Below are 18,272 nucleotides of genomic sequence, written 5' to 3'. Positions count from 1 at the left end.
ATGATGACGCCCAGGGCCCTGGGGGTCCTGCTTCTCTCGCTCCTCCTGCTCTGGGCCTCAGGTGAGCAGCTTGGTTCCTTGTCCCCCAGGAGACCCAGGGACAGGGAAGTGGGGATGGGTGGGGCTGTCTAGAGCATGTCTGTCCAAGGAGCCCACCCTGATGACCTCAGCCCCTTCTCTGACCCCATCTTCTGAGTGAGTTGTCATCCTGATAAACTTGGGTCAGCTCTGGGTCTCAGGTGTCTTGTGCTCCCCACAGAGCTCCCCCCACAGCGCCCCCCCCCCCCCCCCCCCCCCCCCAGTCTGGGCTGTGTTTCCCTCATAGGCGGGCCCCAGACACACTCTTACCCAGCTGGCCTCCGAGCTTCTGGGGAAGGGGGTCAGGAGTCTCTGGAGGCTGAGGCCAGTTGGGGCTTATATGGTTCTCCCCCTACCCCCTTGTCTGGCTCCTTCCACCCTGACACCCCCACCGGCTCCCCTCTCCTGGTCCCAGGAGTGGCCCCCCCCGTCCCCAGTTTCTGGAGCTGGGAACAAGCCTCCCCTCCCCCACCCTCCCTGTCGGCCTTGTGCACACACATGCGGGGTTCTCCAAGGCACTTTGAGGACCCCAGGCCTTGCCTTTGGCAATTCTCTCTCCTGGGAAAGCCGAGGCCACCCCGGCCCAGCTGGCCAGCTCTTACCTACCCTCCTTGAGGCCCTGTGATGTTGGCAGTGACCCCCTCAGGCAGAGGGAGTGCTCCCATCGCAGTGCCCCCAGTGCTCCTCCTGTTTTGTTCCTGATTTTTTGAGTGTCCTACATGCCTGCCCAGCAGGGGGGCCATGTGGCTTTGGGTGCATGGATCAACCTCTTTGGGCTTCGAAGAATCTTCTTCGGTGAAGGGCAAAGTTCAGTCCTTGGCTCAAAAAGGGGGCAAAATGGCGGAGTTGTCCTCCTGGCAGAGCAAGCCATCAGAACCCACAGATTCAGTCACTCAATAACCAGTCATGGCTATCGTCCAGTCTTCTGGGGCACATGGGGACACTGGGCCCTTCACGGAAGGCCCTTCACATAACCACACTGGTTGGGACTTCAAGGGTCCCCTGAGGGACTGAGGTGACCTATGGTGATGGGGGAGTTCCAGTCTGGGCAAAGTGTCAGCCTTTTGAACAGCGTGAGGAGCCTTGAGAGGCTTATAAGTAGAGGTAAGTCTCTTTCTTTTGTGGACATTTATGGGTCTGCGCATGGGTTCATTCATTCTGTAAACACTGATGGGGAATTCTGGGCTGTGCCAGGCTCTGTGCTGGAGACACTGTGGCCACCGCAGAAAAAAGCAGGTCCCTTCGGTGGTGAGCCGAAGGGAGGGGCAGGTGGCGTTCCCCTGACTCCTGGCCCTGCTCCCCACTTGAACCTGGATTAAGGTGGTCCCTGGAGGCCAGCTTCTGGGGCAGAGCGGGATGGCAGGGGTAGCACAGGTCTTAAGTGGGGACCAGCATTGTCCTGCCCAGTGCCTGGGCCAGGCTCTCTCTGTCTGGGCTAAATGCTTCCAATGTCTTCAAAAAATAATCACAAAAAGGATAGTCATCTTTTCTGCACTTGCCCAAAGCTTCTCATGTATGACTGTACCGAAATTTGGCAGTAGACCAGGAGGGAGGCTCTGTGAACACCCGTCAGGGTGCAGCCCAGCACCATTTGTAACCCCTGGGGCACACAGAGGGCTAGGATTACACGGAGAGTGGCACCTTCCCTCGCCTCCCCTCCTCTCTCTTTTCCTCTCCCTCTGCTTCCCTCTTCTCTCTCCCCCTTCCTCCTTTATTTAAAAAGCAAACGAGGACCCCATTATATATATATACATCTGGCATTTGCTTCTTCCCATTAAACAGTGTCATGAAGATCTTTCCTTTAAAGATTTACTTACTTATTTGTGAGAGAGAGAGAGCATGTGCACGTGGGGGGAGGGGCAGAGAGAGAGATGCTGAAGGGGACTCCCCGCCAAGCACAGAGCCTGACTTAGGGCTCAATCCCAGGACCCTGAGATCATGAACTGAGCTGAAACCAAGAGTCAGACGCTGAGCCACCCCGGCGCCCGTTAACCTACCCCTTTTTAAAAAGCTCATACATCTGGACCCAGAAATTCCTAGGATCTTAATTTTTTTTAAGATTTTATTTATTTATTTGACAGAGAGAGAGAGAGAGAGAGAGATAGATCACTAGTAGGTAGGGTGGGGGGGAAGAAGGCTCTCCGCTGAGCAGAGAGCCCGATGTGGGACTCGATCCCAGGACCCTGAGATCATGACCCGAGCCGAAGGCAGAGGCTTAACCCACTGAGCCACCCAGGTGCCCCAACCTAATGTTTTTTTTTTATGAATTCTTAACACAAGCTAACAAAGATGTAAGAGTGTTGTTCAAAATAGGAAAAAGAAGAAAAAAAAAGGAGGATCCTGAAAGCCCACTAACAGAGGACCTGTTGAGAAAGTGTTACCACACCCACCCAGTGGAAAGAGGGATCAGTAGGCTCTGACGCGGAAAGCTCCTCAAGATACCTTGTTCAGTGATCCCGTTCATGTAAATTTTTAAATGATTTACATCCAGATACTTGCCTATGTAATGAAAACTTCCACGAGGCTGTGCAGGGAGCTGTTGCTGGTGGGGAACTCTGGAGTGTGAGCTGGGAGCTGTGGGGATGTTTACTGCTTGTTTTGTGTTCTTGTGTACGGTTTTGAAAAAAGCTGTGCATGTATTAATTTTATTGATAGATCGGTAACTATGTAGACCTATAGGTAAGCCCAATGTAAATACACAACTATATAAACAGTTTTAGAACGAAATCCTCACCTCCTGGAGTGATACTGACTCTTTGAAAATTTATGATGAGCTTTATCTTTTATGTGTACGGATGGTCTCTAACCTTCCCCCAAACTCACAAGGAAGGTATTATTAGTCCCATTTGGCTGATGAGAAAAAGGTGCCTCAGAGAGTTTAAGAAACTTGCCTGAGGTCACACAGCTGGTAAGTGACGCCAAGCTCCGCCCCACCCCCTATATCAGGTGAAAGGGGAACTGAACCGGAAGTCACGAAAGCTGGTCTGTCGTCTTGGAGCTGCCTCCCGCTGGTGCCCTTGCTCAAGTCATTGTGCTCCAGGGGCCCTCAGTGTTCTTTCCTCACCCCAGGAGGTAGCTTGTGGGGGTCATAATGAGAATGTGGGAGAAAGAGGCGAAAAGAGTTAGAACACGAGTTATACCATGAGGCCACAGTTGCAAGGGCTTCGGAATGTCTGATGTGGAACAGCTGTGGAAAGCCCAGCAGACTTCCTGGAGGAGGTGGTAAAGGGTAATAGTACTAACATATGAATCCTTTAATCGACAGAGCCATGTGCCAAGCTCTTTGTACATATCTTCTGCAAAACATCCCACTGGCCCTATGAGGTGGGGGGGGCATATCTCCTTTTGCCCTGGAAAGTGAGGCCCAGGGAGAGTGAGTCCAGCTCAAGTACACGTAGCGTGAGTGGATGGGACCGAAATTCTAGCCCACATCACCAGACCCTGGAGCCTGAGCATCTTACCCCCAACCTCCTCCCTTGCTGCCTCCCCACCCAGCCCATTCACACCTTCTGCATCCCTCCTTCAGGTATGAAAAATTCTAACAAAATAAGTGAGCAATGGAGGAGGAAAACTGAGCAATCAAGAAACGTCTGCCTGGGGCTCATCAATGAGGGCCAGTATGAAGACTTCTACCTGGAGAACACTGCTGACTGCTTCACAAAGTGCTCGGAGTCAGGGAATGAACCCTGTGACCTGGAAAACTTGCAGAGGTAAGAGGGCGTTCTGACTTAGAGCAGGAATGTGGGGCTCCTTTGAGGGCAGCCGGGAGGCTGTTAGGAAGGGACCAAGCTCTCAGCTCATACGGCTTCTGAAAACGCTGCTCCCATCTCATCTTTCCACTCTCTTGTTTGATACCCACATTCCCTCCAATCCACTCATTGAGACTTCTCTGATCTAAGGATTGCAGAGATGAACCAGCCCCCATCCCTACCACTGTGGAAGGTCAGACACAAGCCCAAATGATAATGATTCTAGAGAGCAATCATAGAAAAGGGTGGGCAAGGCGCCAGGTTAGCTCAGAGAAAGGAAGACTGCCAAGGCTTCACAGAGGAGGTGATTCACGAAAAGGCTTTGAAGACTGCATAGGAGTTTTCTAGTTGGAGCTGAGCGATGTTAGGAGCTACAGGCTTCAGAACTTCAAGGAGTATTGGGGGAGAACAGCAGTGCTTTGAAATGTGAAAAAGTGAGGTGCTGGGGATGGCGGCAACAATGGGGAGGTGGATTGGGTAGGGAAGAGGCTAGAAATATAAGCAGGGAGCAGAGTATGAAGGGTCAGGTAAGCTATACCAGCGTGGGAGGGGGTAGAGCAAGGACATATTTTAAACAGAGCAAGAGCATGGTCAGTTTTGCATTTGAGAAAGATTGCTCAGGTTTCAGGGAAGGGTACAAGGGTGGTGATGCAGGAGACGTGACCAGGTAGGATCCAAGCATGGTCTGGGTAGGTGTGAAGGCTGAACCACCACCTTCACCACCAACTGGCACTGCACATCTGGAAAGGAGGGATAGATTAGAAATATCATACGATATAGAACCAGTAAGACCAAGAGACTGATAAGACCAACAGGTTCAGAGATATGGGGTTGAGGGAGAAGAAGGGGTTTAGAACATAACAACTTGAAGAATCAGGTTCAAAAATATTTTTGCCTCTCTCTCTCCTCCTTTCTGAATCAAAGCTGGCCATCATTCTAAGATACTCGGGACAAGCTCATAGCTGGTGCTCAATGCACGTTTTTTGAAAAAAACAAACGAAAACTCTGTGTTCTCAGGTTCAGTGTTAGGACAACAATCTGATTGAACTATGTCATTTCCGTGACCTGAAAACACTGCTATCCCCCATACCGAATGAACCTCCTCCATTAGCTTCTTTGCTCCAGGAGGCTGTTCTGGGAATTCTTCTCTGTGCTGCCTTATGGTGGCAATACGCATTTTTGGAAACAGCAGGGACTCTGGGGTCAGAGAATGTGGATTCTGTTCCCAAATCTAGCAGTTAACCTTCTTTATCTTCACACCCCCATAAAGTTAGTCTGGGCATCAACCCATTTCAATGTATGAATTTGCGGGGAGGGCACAAACATTTCATCTCTAACCAGGGCTGTTACGAATAAAGCTGCCAGGAACATTTTTGTACGTGTCTTTTCATGACCATCTACATTCATTTCTCTTGGGTGGGTACCTAGCAGTGGCAGTGATGTCAAAGGTAGATGTCTGGGGCACCTGGGTGGTTCACTGGGTTAAGCCTCTGCCTTTGGCTCAGGTCATGGTCTCAGAGTCCTGGGATCGAGCCCCACATCGGGCTCTCTGCTCAGCAGGGAGCCTGCTTCCCTTCCTCTCTCTCTGCCTGCCTCTCTGCCTACTTGTGATCTCTGTCTGCCAAATAAATAAATAAAATCTTAAAAAAAAAAATGGTAGACATCTGATGAATTTTGGTCAGCACTGCTGAAGTCTTCTGCGCGGGTACATTAGTTTACACCCTCGCTGGCAATGTGTGAAAGTTCTTGCGATGCTTGGTATTACCAGTCGTTTTGGTTTTTGCCATTCTGGAAAGGATATGGTGGTACCTCATTTCTTTTTATTAATTTTGATAGCTTTGTGAAGGTACAACTTACATACTATCCAGTCTATACATTGTTAGAGCATGGTTGAATAATTTAGGGTATATAATGCAATATAAGGAACCATTAAGACAATCATTTTACGGACACTTCCACCAGCCCCCAAAGGATCCTTGTGCCTGTTTGCAAGCCATCCAGGCTCGCATCCCCAGCTTCTGTCCACCACTCATTTGCTTTCTACTTCCGCAGATTTGCTTTTTCTGGGTGTTTTCTAGAAGGGCATCATAAAACATACTGTCTTTTGAGTCTTGTTTCCTTCACGTACACTGGTTTTGAGTTATATTCATACATTAGCCTGTATCAACAGTTTGTTCTTTTTTTTTAATAACTGAGTAATATTTCATTGTGTGGACATGCTATGATTTGTTTATTCATTCATCAGTTGTTGGACAATTGGATTGTTTCCAAATGAATATTATTCATTATGAATATAATGATTATGAATAACGCTGCCAAGAATGTTTAATTCAGATCTTTGTAGATGTACGTTTTCGTTTCTTTTGGGTAAATGCCTAGGAACAGAATTGCTGGGATATCTGATATGCTTCGCTTTATAAAAAACGCCCATCTGTTCCTCAAAGGGTATCTTTTGCTTTCCCATCAGCATGAAAGAGGGATGTCGTTCTAGTCCATTTTTGCAACATTGTCAGTCTTCTCGGCTATTATGGCCGTCTGGTGCCAGTGGTAGCTCACTGTGGTTTTAACTTGTGTTTCAGAAATGACCAGTGATGTTGAGTGTCTTTTCATGTGGTGATTAGCCATTTGTATCTTTTCTTTGGTAGAAATGACTACTCAAATTCTTTCTTTTTTTAAATTGGGTTTTGTCTTCTCATTACAGAGTTTTAAGAATTACTTTTTAAAAAGATTTTATTTGAGAGAGGGAGAGAGAGAGAGCATAAGCAGGGGGAGGGGCAGAGGGAAAGGGAGAAGCAGACTCCCTGCTAAGCAGGGAGCCTGATGCGGGGTTCGATCTCAGGACCCTGAAATCATGACCTGAGCTGAAGGCAGATGCTTAACTGACTGAACCACCCAGGCTCCCAGAGTTTTAAGAATTCTTCATGTATTCTGCATGCCAGTCCTTTAACAGATGTCAATTTGCAAATATTCTCTCAGTGTATGTCTTGTCTCTTTGTTTTCTCAATGATATCTTTTGAAGATCAAAAGCGCTTAATTTTGAGGAAGTCAGATTTAAATGTGTGTTTGTGTTTGATATCATATCAGAGAAACATTTATCCAGCTACAGATTTTCTAAGTTTTCTTCTGTAAGTGTATGTGGTTTTAGCTCTTAAAATTAAGTTATACATTTGGAGTTAAGTTAATTTTTTATACATGTATGAAGTAGATGTCTTTATTATTATCATTATTATGATTATTTGCATTTGGATATCTAATTATTTCAACACCATTTATTGAAAAGAATGCTTTCTCCACTTAACTGCCTCTGGGAAGGCATTCCATTGATGAGCTAAATGGCAGCTCCTGGAATGTCTTCTCCCTACCAAGATAGTAAACCAGAAACCAAAGTACATCCCTGGGGAGAACTGCAGAGATTAACGCCACCATAAAGGACTTGAGAGATGCAGGGGAGGGGCGGTGATGCCTATCATAACTCAGTAACTGCTGATCTTAGCTCGCCAGAAGCCAGCTGGACGTTGGGGAATGCCTGTGGACTATCCTACACTTAATCGGGCAGTGAGGGGCGCCTGGGTGGCTCAGTGCCTTTGGCTCAGGTCATGATCTCAGGGTCCTGGGATGGAGCCCCGCATCCGGCTCTCTGCTTGGTGGAGAGCCTGCTTCCCCCTCTCTCTCTGCCTGCCTCTCTGCCTACTTGTGATGTCTCTCTCTCTCTCTCTGTCAAGTAAATTAAAAAAAAAAAAAAAAAGTCGGGCGGTGAGTCCAATCGCAGCCGCGGTCCCAGAGAAAATCAACACAACCCCTGGCAACTGACACGTTCCATGGCTAATGCCTTGTTCTCTATCCCAGTTTTCAAGGGCTACTGGAAATTGTTTACTTTGACCTGGCAGAGCCAACAGTAGACTACCATGGTTTCCTCTGCGCTCTGTCAATTCTCCTGATCTCTGTCGTCATTCAGTTCACAGAAACCTTAGTAATCTTGACACTCTACAGAGCACTGTCACTCTGGCCACTATGTTGGCAACATCATGGGGATTGGATCTGATGAGCAGAATTAGCAAGTAGTTAAGATGCCTTAGGGAAACAGATGTGGACTAGAGGATGGGAAGTAAACCCCACAAGAATTCAGGGGCCCTTCACCTCAGGGAATTTTCTGGGCATTCAGAGGTCTGGAGAACATCATGATATCCATTCTGAGGGTGGAGGCAAGTTGTTGAGCCTCACACCATTTACAATGTTAAAAAAAAAAAAAAAGGACAGTGTGGAAAAACAAATCTCATGCACCATGAACCAAAGATATCTGCGTGGCTATGCTAATATCAAAGAAGATGGTGTTTAAACAGGTGTCGACTTTGTCACTAAAAATTCAACTTTACATCTATGCTTTAGACTTTCTGACTCTGTGTTACATTTCACAACTAAAATAATTTTCAGGTGCTCTGAGAACCAAATCAGGAAATCTTCCCTCAAGAAGGGCAATTGCATTGTTTTGTGAGGCCAAAGAATTTTTAAGTGCATATATCTATGCAAATATATATGTGTGTATTTATATATAGAGAGAAATACAATTAAGTGCTTATATATATAATTATAATTCACTATTATATTTGGTAACAGTGAAAGTCACAATATTTCTTTATTTAGACTTTTAAAAGGTATATAAAAGCTACACTTTGTGTAGCTCAGTCAATGGGTTTCAACAATCTCATTCTGCTGTTTCTGGCTGGCCGGTGTTCTAATGGCAGGTACTGGCTGAAATTCGAGTACCATCTGCTGGAGAGTCCAACGAGCATAGTGAATACGTCTTTTTTGAAGGCTGCTGTCCAGAATGTCAGCACCCACATCTCAGAAGACTTGTTCTTCTCCCTGACGCCTTCCCAGGTAAAGAGTTCCCTATCCCTGTTGGCTGGTTCTGACTCCATTTCCCTCCACCATACTTTTCAGAATTCTGAGAGACTCCTGGTCTGTGTTGGGTGCCCACTGAAGCTTATCCCTCATATGTCTCATTTGAGAGCGCTCTGTCACTTTGCTAATGGTGCTAGTGAGTTGCTTGGGTGGGTGGATCCGGGTGACAGATGACCCAGGGCAAGAGGCTGGTATAATTTGGAAGACCACCCAGTTGAGAGTCAGGGGATCTGGGTTCCAGCCCTGGACTCCCCACCCCTTTACTAGGCATTTTCCAGGAAACCCCTTCCCCTCTCTGGGCCCCAGAGCTCTCATCTGTAAGATGAATGCTAGATTTACACGGGCCTGGATTCAAGTCCCAGCTCTGCCCTTTAACCAGCTAATGTGATGTTGGGTGCATGACCAGAACTTTTTGAGCCTTGGTTGCCCCATCTGCTAAATGGTGCTGGCATGGCCCACTTGCAAGGTTGTGGGAGATAAGGCACTGGGAGTGCTGGGTGCAGGGGGCAGGGGGCAGCCTCCCTAAAGGGGTGAAGCTGAGTGTGGAAGTTCAGGCAACAGGCAAGTTGGCCATCATCCAGATCCTTCTAGATCTGTCTGGAAAAGAGGACATGAAAGATAGGGCCCTTATTGATGTGACCCATCCTCTGTGTGGAGGCACCCGCTGGCCCTGGAGATCACCTCATGTCCTTTGACAAGGGTCCAGACTGAGAAGCAGAAAGTTGGGTCCCTTGCCTCCAACCTTAGCTCCTTCTGTTCCAGCGCCCATGGGATGCCTTTGAGGCAGGACCCGGTGAGACCAGGCTACAGGCCCAATGGACCGGTGCGGTCAAGAGTGAACAAATCACCAATGAAATTTATTTTACTATTTTAACCATTGTTCGCTTTTACAAAACTTGCTGTTGGGCAGGGGGTGGAAATCACATTCTGTGTGAAGTTTTATATTTTCGGCCTCTGCTCACACGGTCTCTCTTCCTGGGGGCTTTATTCTTTCCAGTTATTCCCAGGTCAGTACCCAGACACCATGATCCTAAATCTTGTGAAAGCACAGTGACTGGCAGGACACAGGCCAGAAGTGCACCACAGTCGACCTCCCCTCACACACTTGCCAATTGAACTTCACCGCCCACTCAGCCTGACTGTGATGGGAGGTCACACAGCTACCTGGTTAGCCCCATTCTCCGTAGTGGGACAACTGAGGGTCCATGAGGGCCGTGGCTTCTCTGTAGGCTCACAGCCTGGACAGAGCCAAGCTAGCTGTGTGGCCCCAGGAGTCCTGCCTCTCAGAGTGATGCCCTCAGGTTCTGCCCCTCCCCCCAGTGCCTTAGTTTCCCCTCCCAAGTGGGGGAATGGCAAGAGCCCCATGTTGGGGGCCAGAAGCCCTGGGGTAGAGATAGGAGCTCTGAGGTCTGTGGTTCCAGGTTCCAGGGCCGGTGACAGAGGATGAGCATGAACACCCCGACAGAGTCCGGCTGCCCAGGAGTCTCTTTGAATCCCTGCAGGAGAACAGGTCGGAGGTCTTGCTGGCCATCACTATCCTGGACATCGGTCCGGGGAATCTGTTCAAGGTGAGGAGAGGCCTAGTGGGGGCTCAGGGCAGCTCAGTGGGTCAATGCTCGGTTCACCAGGGCCCTGTGCCCCAGCTTTCCTTCTCTGGAATCTTGGCTGTGGGTCCCCATGGGGATGAAGGAGGGGATGAGCCTGTGGAGAGCGTTTCTAAAGCAGCCTGAGGTCACCCCAGACTTCTGTCTCTGGAGTCTGTGCGCTGCACACTCACACTGGTCACACTCAGATGTTTGGATCCACACGTCCGTGTCCTTGGACTTGTATGTGTAGCCCAAGTGCTTGTATCCCCCTGTGTGTCCTTGTGCATGGACAAATGTGCATGTTCTTTCATACTCCTGGTGCACATGCCATCACGCGTGTTCCCGTGTGACTGTGTCCGCACAAGCAAGTGCACCCGTGTTCTTGCAAATGGGTCCTGGGCGAGCATCTTTAGAGGCATGTAATGCACTCACATGTGGATAGAGTGCACCACGAGTGACCTCTATTTGGGGCTGATCTCTCTTTCAGCCCTGTGCTCCTCCAGCTCAAAAGGCAGAGGAGCTCTGGGGCCAGCATTGGAGAGCTATCGGGTGGATGGCTTTGCAACCAGTCGGCCTGGGGTGTGGGGCTCCCTGTGATCCAGCCCGGGCAGGAGACTGCAGGGGGCCGCGAGAAGAAGGTTGCCCATGGTCCCTGGGTCCCCTGGTCCCCTAGCCACAGACTTTGCTCTCTAGGCAAGGGCCATGGGTCCTGGAGCTTCCCAGGAGCCCCCATCAATGCTGGGTTGGGACAGCGCCTTCTGAAGCCCGGCCCCCCATCTCTCTCCACAGGGCCCCCAGCTCAGCCTGGAGGATGGCAGCCGTGTGTTGAATAATCGCCTGGTGGGCCTGAGCTTGGGCAGTATACCTGTCAGAAGGCTGGCTGAGCCTTTGGAGATCACCTTCTCCCACCAGCACCTCCCCCCTGTGAGCCCCCGACCCAAATCTGGCAGCTTCTGAGGGGCAGACAGGCGGGGGGTCACGCACAAGCATATGGATAGACAGGCGCAGGACTCTGCACCTCCCAGCCTTCCACATCCCCCCAGCCACTAAGACCACACACACGGGGACGCCCAGGGACCCATGCCACCTGCACGCGAATGTCCACTTGATCCACAGACACCGTCCCACTCGTGCTTACAGAGGAGCACCAAGGACGTGGCAAACCCATGAGCACGTACATGGGATTACATGCCCGCCCACATATACACTCCCCTAAAGGCACATGTACACAGACATGCTACCCTCCCCGCGCCGCAGCCCCACAGTGTCCACATCTCTCACATGCTGATTCACGCACACCAAATGGTGCACTTCATGGTCCTGCGTGACCTGTGGGGTGAGCCTTGCTTCCTACCCAATGCACACCCCAGGGGTGGGGGTAGGGCACCCTGTCCTCTCCCTTCCCTTCTCCGCACTCTGCTCTCCTCTCTCCCAACCTCCCCCTGCCTCATCTTGCCTCCCCCTGACTCCCACTCTCTGGTTTCAGAACATGGCCCTCAGCTGTGTGTTCTGGGATGCTACTAAAGGTAGGAAGGGAGGGTGTGGGGGCAGAGATCCACAGGTGGGGGCCCCTCCCCTCCCTTCCTTCCTCTCTGGTCCCCTCCACTCCCCCATATTCTCATACACTCCCCTACGTTCCCTGCCCTTCCTCTCCACGGTCAACAGGAGACTGGTCTTCCACGGGCTGCTCCACGGAGCTCAGAGCCAAGAGGACCATCTGTCGCTGTGACCATCTGACCTTCTTTGCTTTGCTGCTGGTAAGGGCCCACCCACCCTGATCCCAGAAGTTCTGGAGGCACCGAGGTTTCCTGGCAGGGTCCAGGGCCTCTGGGATGGCCTGGCCTCCAACTGATGGGGTCCCGGTTTGGGGGGGGTCGCCCACAGAAGCCGATCTTGGACCAGGCGACCATCCAGTCCCTCATTCGCATTTCCCAGGCTGGCTGTGGAGCCTCTATGATCTTCCTGGCCTTTATCATTGTCCTCTACGCTGCCCTAAGGTGGGTGATCCCCCACCCCCATCCCAAGTCTCCCGCTTGTCCTCAAGGGTGGGAGCAGAACAGGTTAGAAAGCTCCCTGCTTGTGCAGCATAATACTGATAGCCTCTCCAAATTTTACTTTCCTCATCTATAAAATGGGGTTGGGGGTTGAAAAGTGTCAGAGCTATTTCAGTTGGTAATGGCAGGAACTCAACTCAAATTCACTTAAACACAATGGGGGAATATGTGGTTGGTGGAATGATGCTCCCTTCAGGCATGGTTGGATCCAGGGGCTCAAAAGATGTCTCCCGGACTTGCTCTCCCTCTGCCTCTCCCAACTTTGCTTTCTCCTTTGTCAGCCATGTGAAGCAGCTTCTTCACTCTCAGGGGCCTTGGGAAGCCCAGGGATTGTCTCACAGCTTCTTAGCTTGCTAGGCAGCAAATTTTCTATACCAAATTCCAACACTGAAGCCTTTTTTTTTCAACATTTTATTTTGATATAATCGTAGACTAACAGGAAATTACAAAAATACTGTATAGAGTCCCCTGGTTTCATTATCCAGCTTTTCCTGGTGATAACATTTTCTAGAACTGTAGTATCATACCAAACCAGGAAATCGACATTGGTACAGTGCCAGAGGACATCTTCTGTAAATATTTACATGCATTTGTGTGTGTGTGGTGCAGGGTGGGGAGGGGGGTTCTATGCATCCTGTGTATACCAGAGCAGAGTTTTGCTGGTCTCAGTTGGGTCATGTGCCCATGACTGAACAGGCCACTGTGGTCAAAAGATTGATGACACTGATTGGCCAGGTCAGGTCATGTGATTGCTCTTGGATTTGAGCCAACAAAAGGCCAACCTCACCCCAAACATCAGGCCTGCCAGCAGGGAAGGGTGTTTCTCAGAGACACGCAGGTCTGTTTCCAGGAGGAGGAGCGGGTGTAGGACAGGCAGAGATCACTGTGGCCTGTGCTCAGGCTCTCTGGGTCCAGACCAGGGCTCTCCACGTGCCTCTTTGCCTCTGTCCCCAACTGGCCCTGGGCTGCAGCCCTGTCTAGCCTCCCCACCCCCATCTCAGACTAAAGCATCAGTGTGAGCAGTGCCAGCCCTGCCCCCCACCGAGCCCGGTCCTGGAGCACAGTCCCCATTCCCAACAAGGTGAGTGGGACTTGCCAGCTGGCCACACTGGTGGACCTCGTGAGCCAGGCCTGGCACGCTGGAAGGACTTGTCACCGTCTGTCATGGGTGGGCCTTGACATTGCAGGTGAGATGGACACAATGCCTCATACTCCCATCTAGGCACCTGGGCTCCTATCCCTCCAGTGAGAGCCCTCAGAATCTGATTTGCTAGGAATTCGGAGTGGGAGCTCCACAGAGAGGGAGTGAGTCCCCGTCCTCTCTGGGCCTCACTCTACTACGTCTTGGCCTTCTACCTCTGTGCCCTGTTGGTCGGGCCAATAAATAAAGCGGGCAGGGCCCCCTGCTGCCTGTTGTGCTGGCTCTTGGTTACAGTCAGAGGGGAGGGGAGGGGGCTACCCTGCGCTGCAGGAAACTTCCAGATCAGCATGGGCTAAGTGGCATTCAGAGACAGCTTCCTGAGGAGGAAATGCCCAGGGAAGTTTCTGAAGGAAGAATAGGAAAAGGCATTGAGAGCAGAGAGCAGAGCAGAGGCGAAGTCTGCGGGGGGGGGGGGGGGGGGGGGGGGGGGGGGGGGGGGGGGCGGAAAAGCAGGATGCAGTCAAGGAATTGCCAAGTGTGCGGTTTGGTTCTAGCACGGCGTGGAGGATGAGGCCTGTGGGACGTGGACCCCCCCCCAAGAGCCCCGTGAGCCAGGAGAGAGAGAGAGCTCCCTCGGGGGGCTGGCCGGGCGGACCAGGGGCCGTGGGGTGGGGAGCCTGCGGTGCAGGTCCTCCCTGACAGGAGCTGCGGCCCTGCCTCCTGCTGCCTCTCACGGGCCCTTCTTGCCCCAGGTGCTACTGGCAGAGGTTCAAGTCAGAAGACGCCCCCAAGATCCATGTGGCCCTGAGTATGAGCTTATTTCTCCTGAATCTCACCTTCTTCTTCAATATGGGGCACGGTCCTCAGCTATCGGGTGCCACCTGCCAGGCCCGGGCGGCTGTCTTCCACTACTTCCTGCTCTGCACCTTTACCTGGATGGGCCTGGAAGCCTTCCACCTCTACCTGCTCGTCATCAAGGTCTTCAACACCTACTTTGGGCACTACTTCCTGAAGCTGAGCCTCGTGGGCTGGGGTAGGTGCAGCTCGGGGTGGGGGGGGGTTGGCGCGGAGAGCATGGCCGGCGGAGGGAGGGGTGGGAGGGAGACCTGTTTAGGGCAGAGAGGTGTCTCCCTCTCTCAGACAGGCTCAGGGCTTGAGGCACGGGCAGCTGGAGGGGATTTTGGAGGAGGACGTGCCAAGGGAGCCCCAGCGATGCCATACTTCCTTCCCCGTTGTACCCAGGCCTGCCTGCCCTCATCGTCTTTGGCACCGGGAGTGCGGACAGCTATGGCCGTTACACCATCCGCGACAAGAGGAACACCACCACCCTGGAGCTGTAAGAGGGGACTGGCGGGGGGAAGTGGTGACATCAGGCCCCTGGCTGCACACAACTGGGCCAGTGGGATGTCGGGAGAGGAGGGGATCCTGGGAAGAGAGACCAAGCCAAGGCAAAGGACTCTCCAGCTAGCTCACAGTCTGAAGGGGTAAACTGAGGACTGGAAGGAGAAAGTGCAATGAGACGGGGGTCTGAGACGGGAGAGAGTGGGCTATGGCAGGATGCCTTGCTCTAGCCTGGCCACCACCAACCCGTATGGCACCTTTGGGCAGATTTAAAAAGGTATCCCATCCCTCCCCACTCTGCCAACCTGCCATGCCAGGGGCTCGGCCTGGGGAATGGGAGGTGAGCTGGATTTCAGCCTGACCGCCCCCCCCGCCCCCAGCCAGGTGCCCTTGTGCAGGACACAAGCTGCCCAACGTTGGTGGCAGGCCTGGTTCTAGCTAGGTTCTGTCCCTGAATTTCTATGTGGGCTAGCCTGGCCTCCCCTGGGGCCTCAGTCTCCTCATTTGTACTGGGGTGGGGGGTAGTAATGGACATTCTCTTGGGCCTTTTGCCCTGCAGTGCAGGAAGCATGGGGCTGAGTGAGCCTTCTCCAAGGTACCCTCCCCAGGGCCCATGGCTCTGTGCCAAGAGAGGCTGGTGGGGTCTTGGTCCTGTCCTTAGAGCCTCAAATACAGGGGCCACAGGGGCTGGGGAGGTGACATATGTGCACACGGGGGCTCATACCTACCTACCTAATGTCCCTTGGGCGGGCATGCACAGAGCTGCCAGCTGTATGCTTTTATAAGAAAAGCAGAGGGGCGGATGGGTGGCTCGGTGGTTGAGTATCTGCCTTTGGCTCAGGTCATGATCCCAGGGTCCTGGAATTGACTCTGGAGTCCTAGGATTGAGCCCTGAGTCCTACTCTCTGGTCAGTAGGGAGTCTGCTTCTCTCTTGGCCTCTCCATTCCCTCACCCCCCACCTCCCACCGCTCCTCCTTCCTCCCTCACTCTACTTCAAATGAATAAATAAAATCTTAAAAAAAAAAAAAAGGAAAGCAGAAATCTGGATGCTTATGCCAAACCTCACACTTTTTAAAGGGTAGTCATTAGTTTAATTTTTTTACAATACAATGTGGGGTAAACCAAACATGTTTTGGGGCCAAATTGGCTCCTTTGTACTTGCTGGTCTGAAGAGATGGCAGATTGGAGCCTCATGACAGCCCCTCCCCAGGAGAATGGGGAGTTGGTGGGGGGTGGGGTGGGGGAAGGGGTCTTTTGGGTCACAGAAAGTCAGTCAGGGGAGAGTGCTGGGGACTTGCTGGGTGGGGGCACATCTCCAGCCCTGGTGGCCATCTGCCTCCTCCAGGTGCTGGTTCCAGGAGAATACGGCTGTCTCTGCCCTCTACGTCACTGTCCACGGCTACTTCCTCGTCACCTCCCTCTTTAGCGCTGTGGTGCTGGGCCTGGTAGCCTGGAAGATTTTCACTCTGCCGAGGGCCACAGCGGGCAAGGAGCAGGGACCGAACTGGAAGGGGGTCCTCACCGTGCTGGGGCTCTCAAGCCTGGTGGGTGCCACGTGGTGGCTGGCCATCCTCACGCCGCTGGGCTGGTCCACCATCTATATCTTTGCACTCTTCAACTCCCTGCAAGGTGAGGCTCTGGGGCCAGGTGTGTGATGCTTCGCCTAATCTGTTAGGAGGTGTTTTGGGGGTATGGAGAGGGTGGATGGCAAGACATAGGATTCTGCTCAGGCTGGCTGACCTGGGAGCTGGCACCAGCCACCCAACTGAAGCAGACACTTCCCCTATTTTTTCTTCAGAGCTGTGTGTAGTGTCTTACCCTCTCTCTGTGCCAACTCCTTCCCTCTCTCCACTGGCCCTTTCCCACCCAGGGTCCCAAATTGTTTTTTCCATCCCATGTGACCTTCCCTGGCGTGTGGTTTGATTCAGCTTGGTCTGTGTTCTCAGGAGAGTCAAGGATCAGATCAGGCCATCTTGGGCTAGGTGTCCACCTCTGGTCCAGGCAGCTGTGACCAGGAGGTCAGGGGCATGTGACATGACGGGCACATGACGCAGATGGTCTGTAAGGAATTGTGGTGGCAGAAGGATGTGATTAGCAGAGGAAATGACTGATAGGTGTGCTCCCTGCCCCTGCAGGGTCTTTCCTCCGATATCCAGGGGTCGGGATCGAGCCCTGAGTCCTACTCTCTGGTAGGAGAGGGCCAGGCGTCCGGGGTGTGACTGATGGCTCCCCCTTCTTCTTCGCTCCCCACACAATGTCATACACAGGCATCACAGCCTAAGAGGAACCGCTGTGAAGGGACTGATGAGGTGTGCTTTGACTTTGAGTCCAAGTCTCACAGCCAGTGGCCCGAGGCCCACCCAAACAGGGCTGGCTCCCAGGGCCTCCTGAGGCCATGTGTCATTGCGGTTGGGTGGCCCTGGGGATAAGCAGACCCGGAAGGGAACCCTGGTTCCACCTACCACCTCAGCAAGTCCCCCAGCCCCTCCGATCATCTTTAAAGCTGGGACAAAGCTGGTATTTTTCTCATCAGATTTTGCGATGAGTAACTGAGCTAATGCTTGTGGAAGACACAGATGGTCCCCCAGGGAAGAATCATGAGTCCGCATCGGGGACATCCCGGGGTTGGGGAGGGAGGCACCTTGAAACTAGACTGTGTCATTATTCTTCCAGGGGCCACCTTTTGTGTTTAAGCCTGAACACTTGACTCTATGGAGTTGTCTTAGCTGAGTGCGAGCGCCTCAGTACATCGCTCTTCCAAACACAATGGTCCTTAATGCGCTTGAACGCGTCTCCATTTGGTGGTTGTTTCGAGTTTTAGTTGTAAACTCCTTTTAAACCCACACAGCATTTTGACTTTTCTATCGACTTCTGTGCTTACTCTAATTTTCATACCTCCCACTTTCCTGCTGCTTCCTGCTGGCGTGAGTCCCGGAATAACTCTTAGTGGAGCGTGGCAGAAGCCGGGCTGGCTGTTGGGTCTGCATGGAAACGCCTTTATTTCACTCTTCCCTTTCTGTGATAGATGTACGTCTTATGTGATTGTCAGGGTCTCCGTTTCTCTCTTCCAAGATTTCTCTTTGGTTCTTGGTTGGGCGTCGGTTTCGTTTTTGCCCGATGTTTCTTTCCATCAGTTCTTGAACTTTTGCAATGGAGCGATCTGTCTCTGTGAAGCTGCTGGCCAGGCTGCCCAGCGCCCGGGGGGTCCGCACGCAGGCTCACGGAGGCCCCCTCCTTCCCAACAGGTGTCTTCATCTTCTGCTGGTTCACCACGCTCTACTTCCCCAGCCGGAGTGCCGTGGCCTTCTCCTCTAGCGTGCCCCGAGCCGACCAGGTCCACACCACGTTTCATGAATAGGAGGCCTCCGTGGGGTCAGGCTGGGAGCTGGCCCCACGTTCTGGACTCAGCTCTGACTCCCC

General features: G+C 52.0%; 1 protein-coding gene across 2 annotated transcripts; it reads left to right on the top strand.

The window, feature by feature from the left end:
* The first annotated feature begins 873 nt into the window (after positions 1–873).
* Positions 874–18,272, top strand: ADGRG3 (adhesion G protein-coupled receptor G3). 2 transcript variants are annotated; one of them, XM_032854373.1, is made up of 12 exons: positions 874–1,182; positions 3,605–3,788; positions 8,570–8,705; positions 10,151–10,297; positions 11,105–11,239; positions 11,802–11,841; positions 11,981–12,072; positions 12,200–12,312; positions 14,263–14,543; positions 14,753–14,846; positions 16,198–16,481; positions 18,098–18,272. In XM_032854373.1, exons 1-12 carry the CDS (start codon positions 1,101–1,103, stop codon positions 18,208–18,210), a joined length of 1,701 nt encoding a protein of 566 aa, XP_032710264.1. In that variant the 5' UTR covers positions 874–1,100; the 3' UTR covers positions 18,211–18,272. The 2 variants fall into 2 exon arrangements, with proteins under 2 accessions (XP_032710264.1, XP_032710263.1); XM_032854372.1 differs by lacking the exon at positions 874–1,182 and having other exon boundaries at positions 3,489–3,788.

The sequence above is a fragment of the Lontra canadensis genome, unplaced genomic scaffold (genome assembly GCF_010015895.1).
Source record: "Lontra canadensis isolate GAN:19392208 unplaced genomic scaffold, GSC_riverotter_1.0 scaffold8, whole genome shotgun sequence".
NCBI classification, from domain to species: Eukaryota; Metazoa; Chordata; class Mammalia; order Carnivora; family Mustelidae; genus Lontra; species Lontra canadensis.
This window is presented reverse-complemented; position numbering and strand designations above follow the sequence as displayed.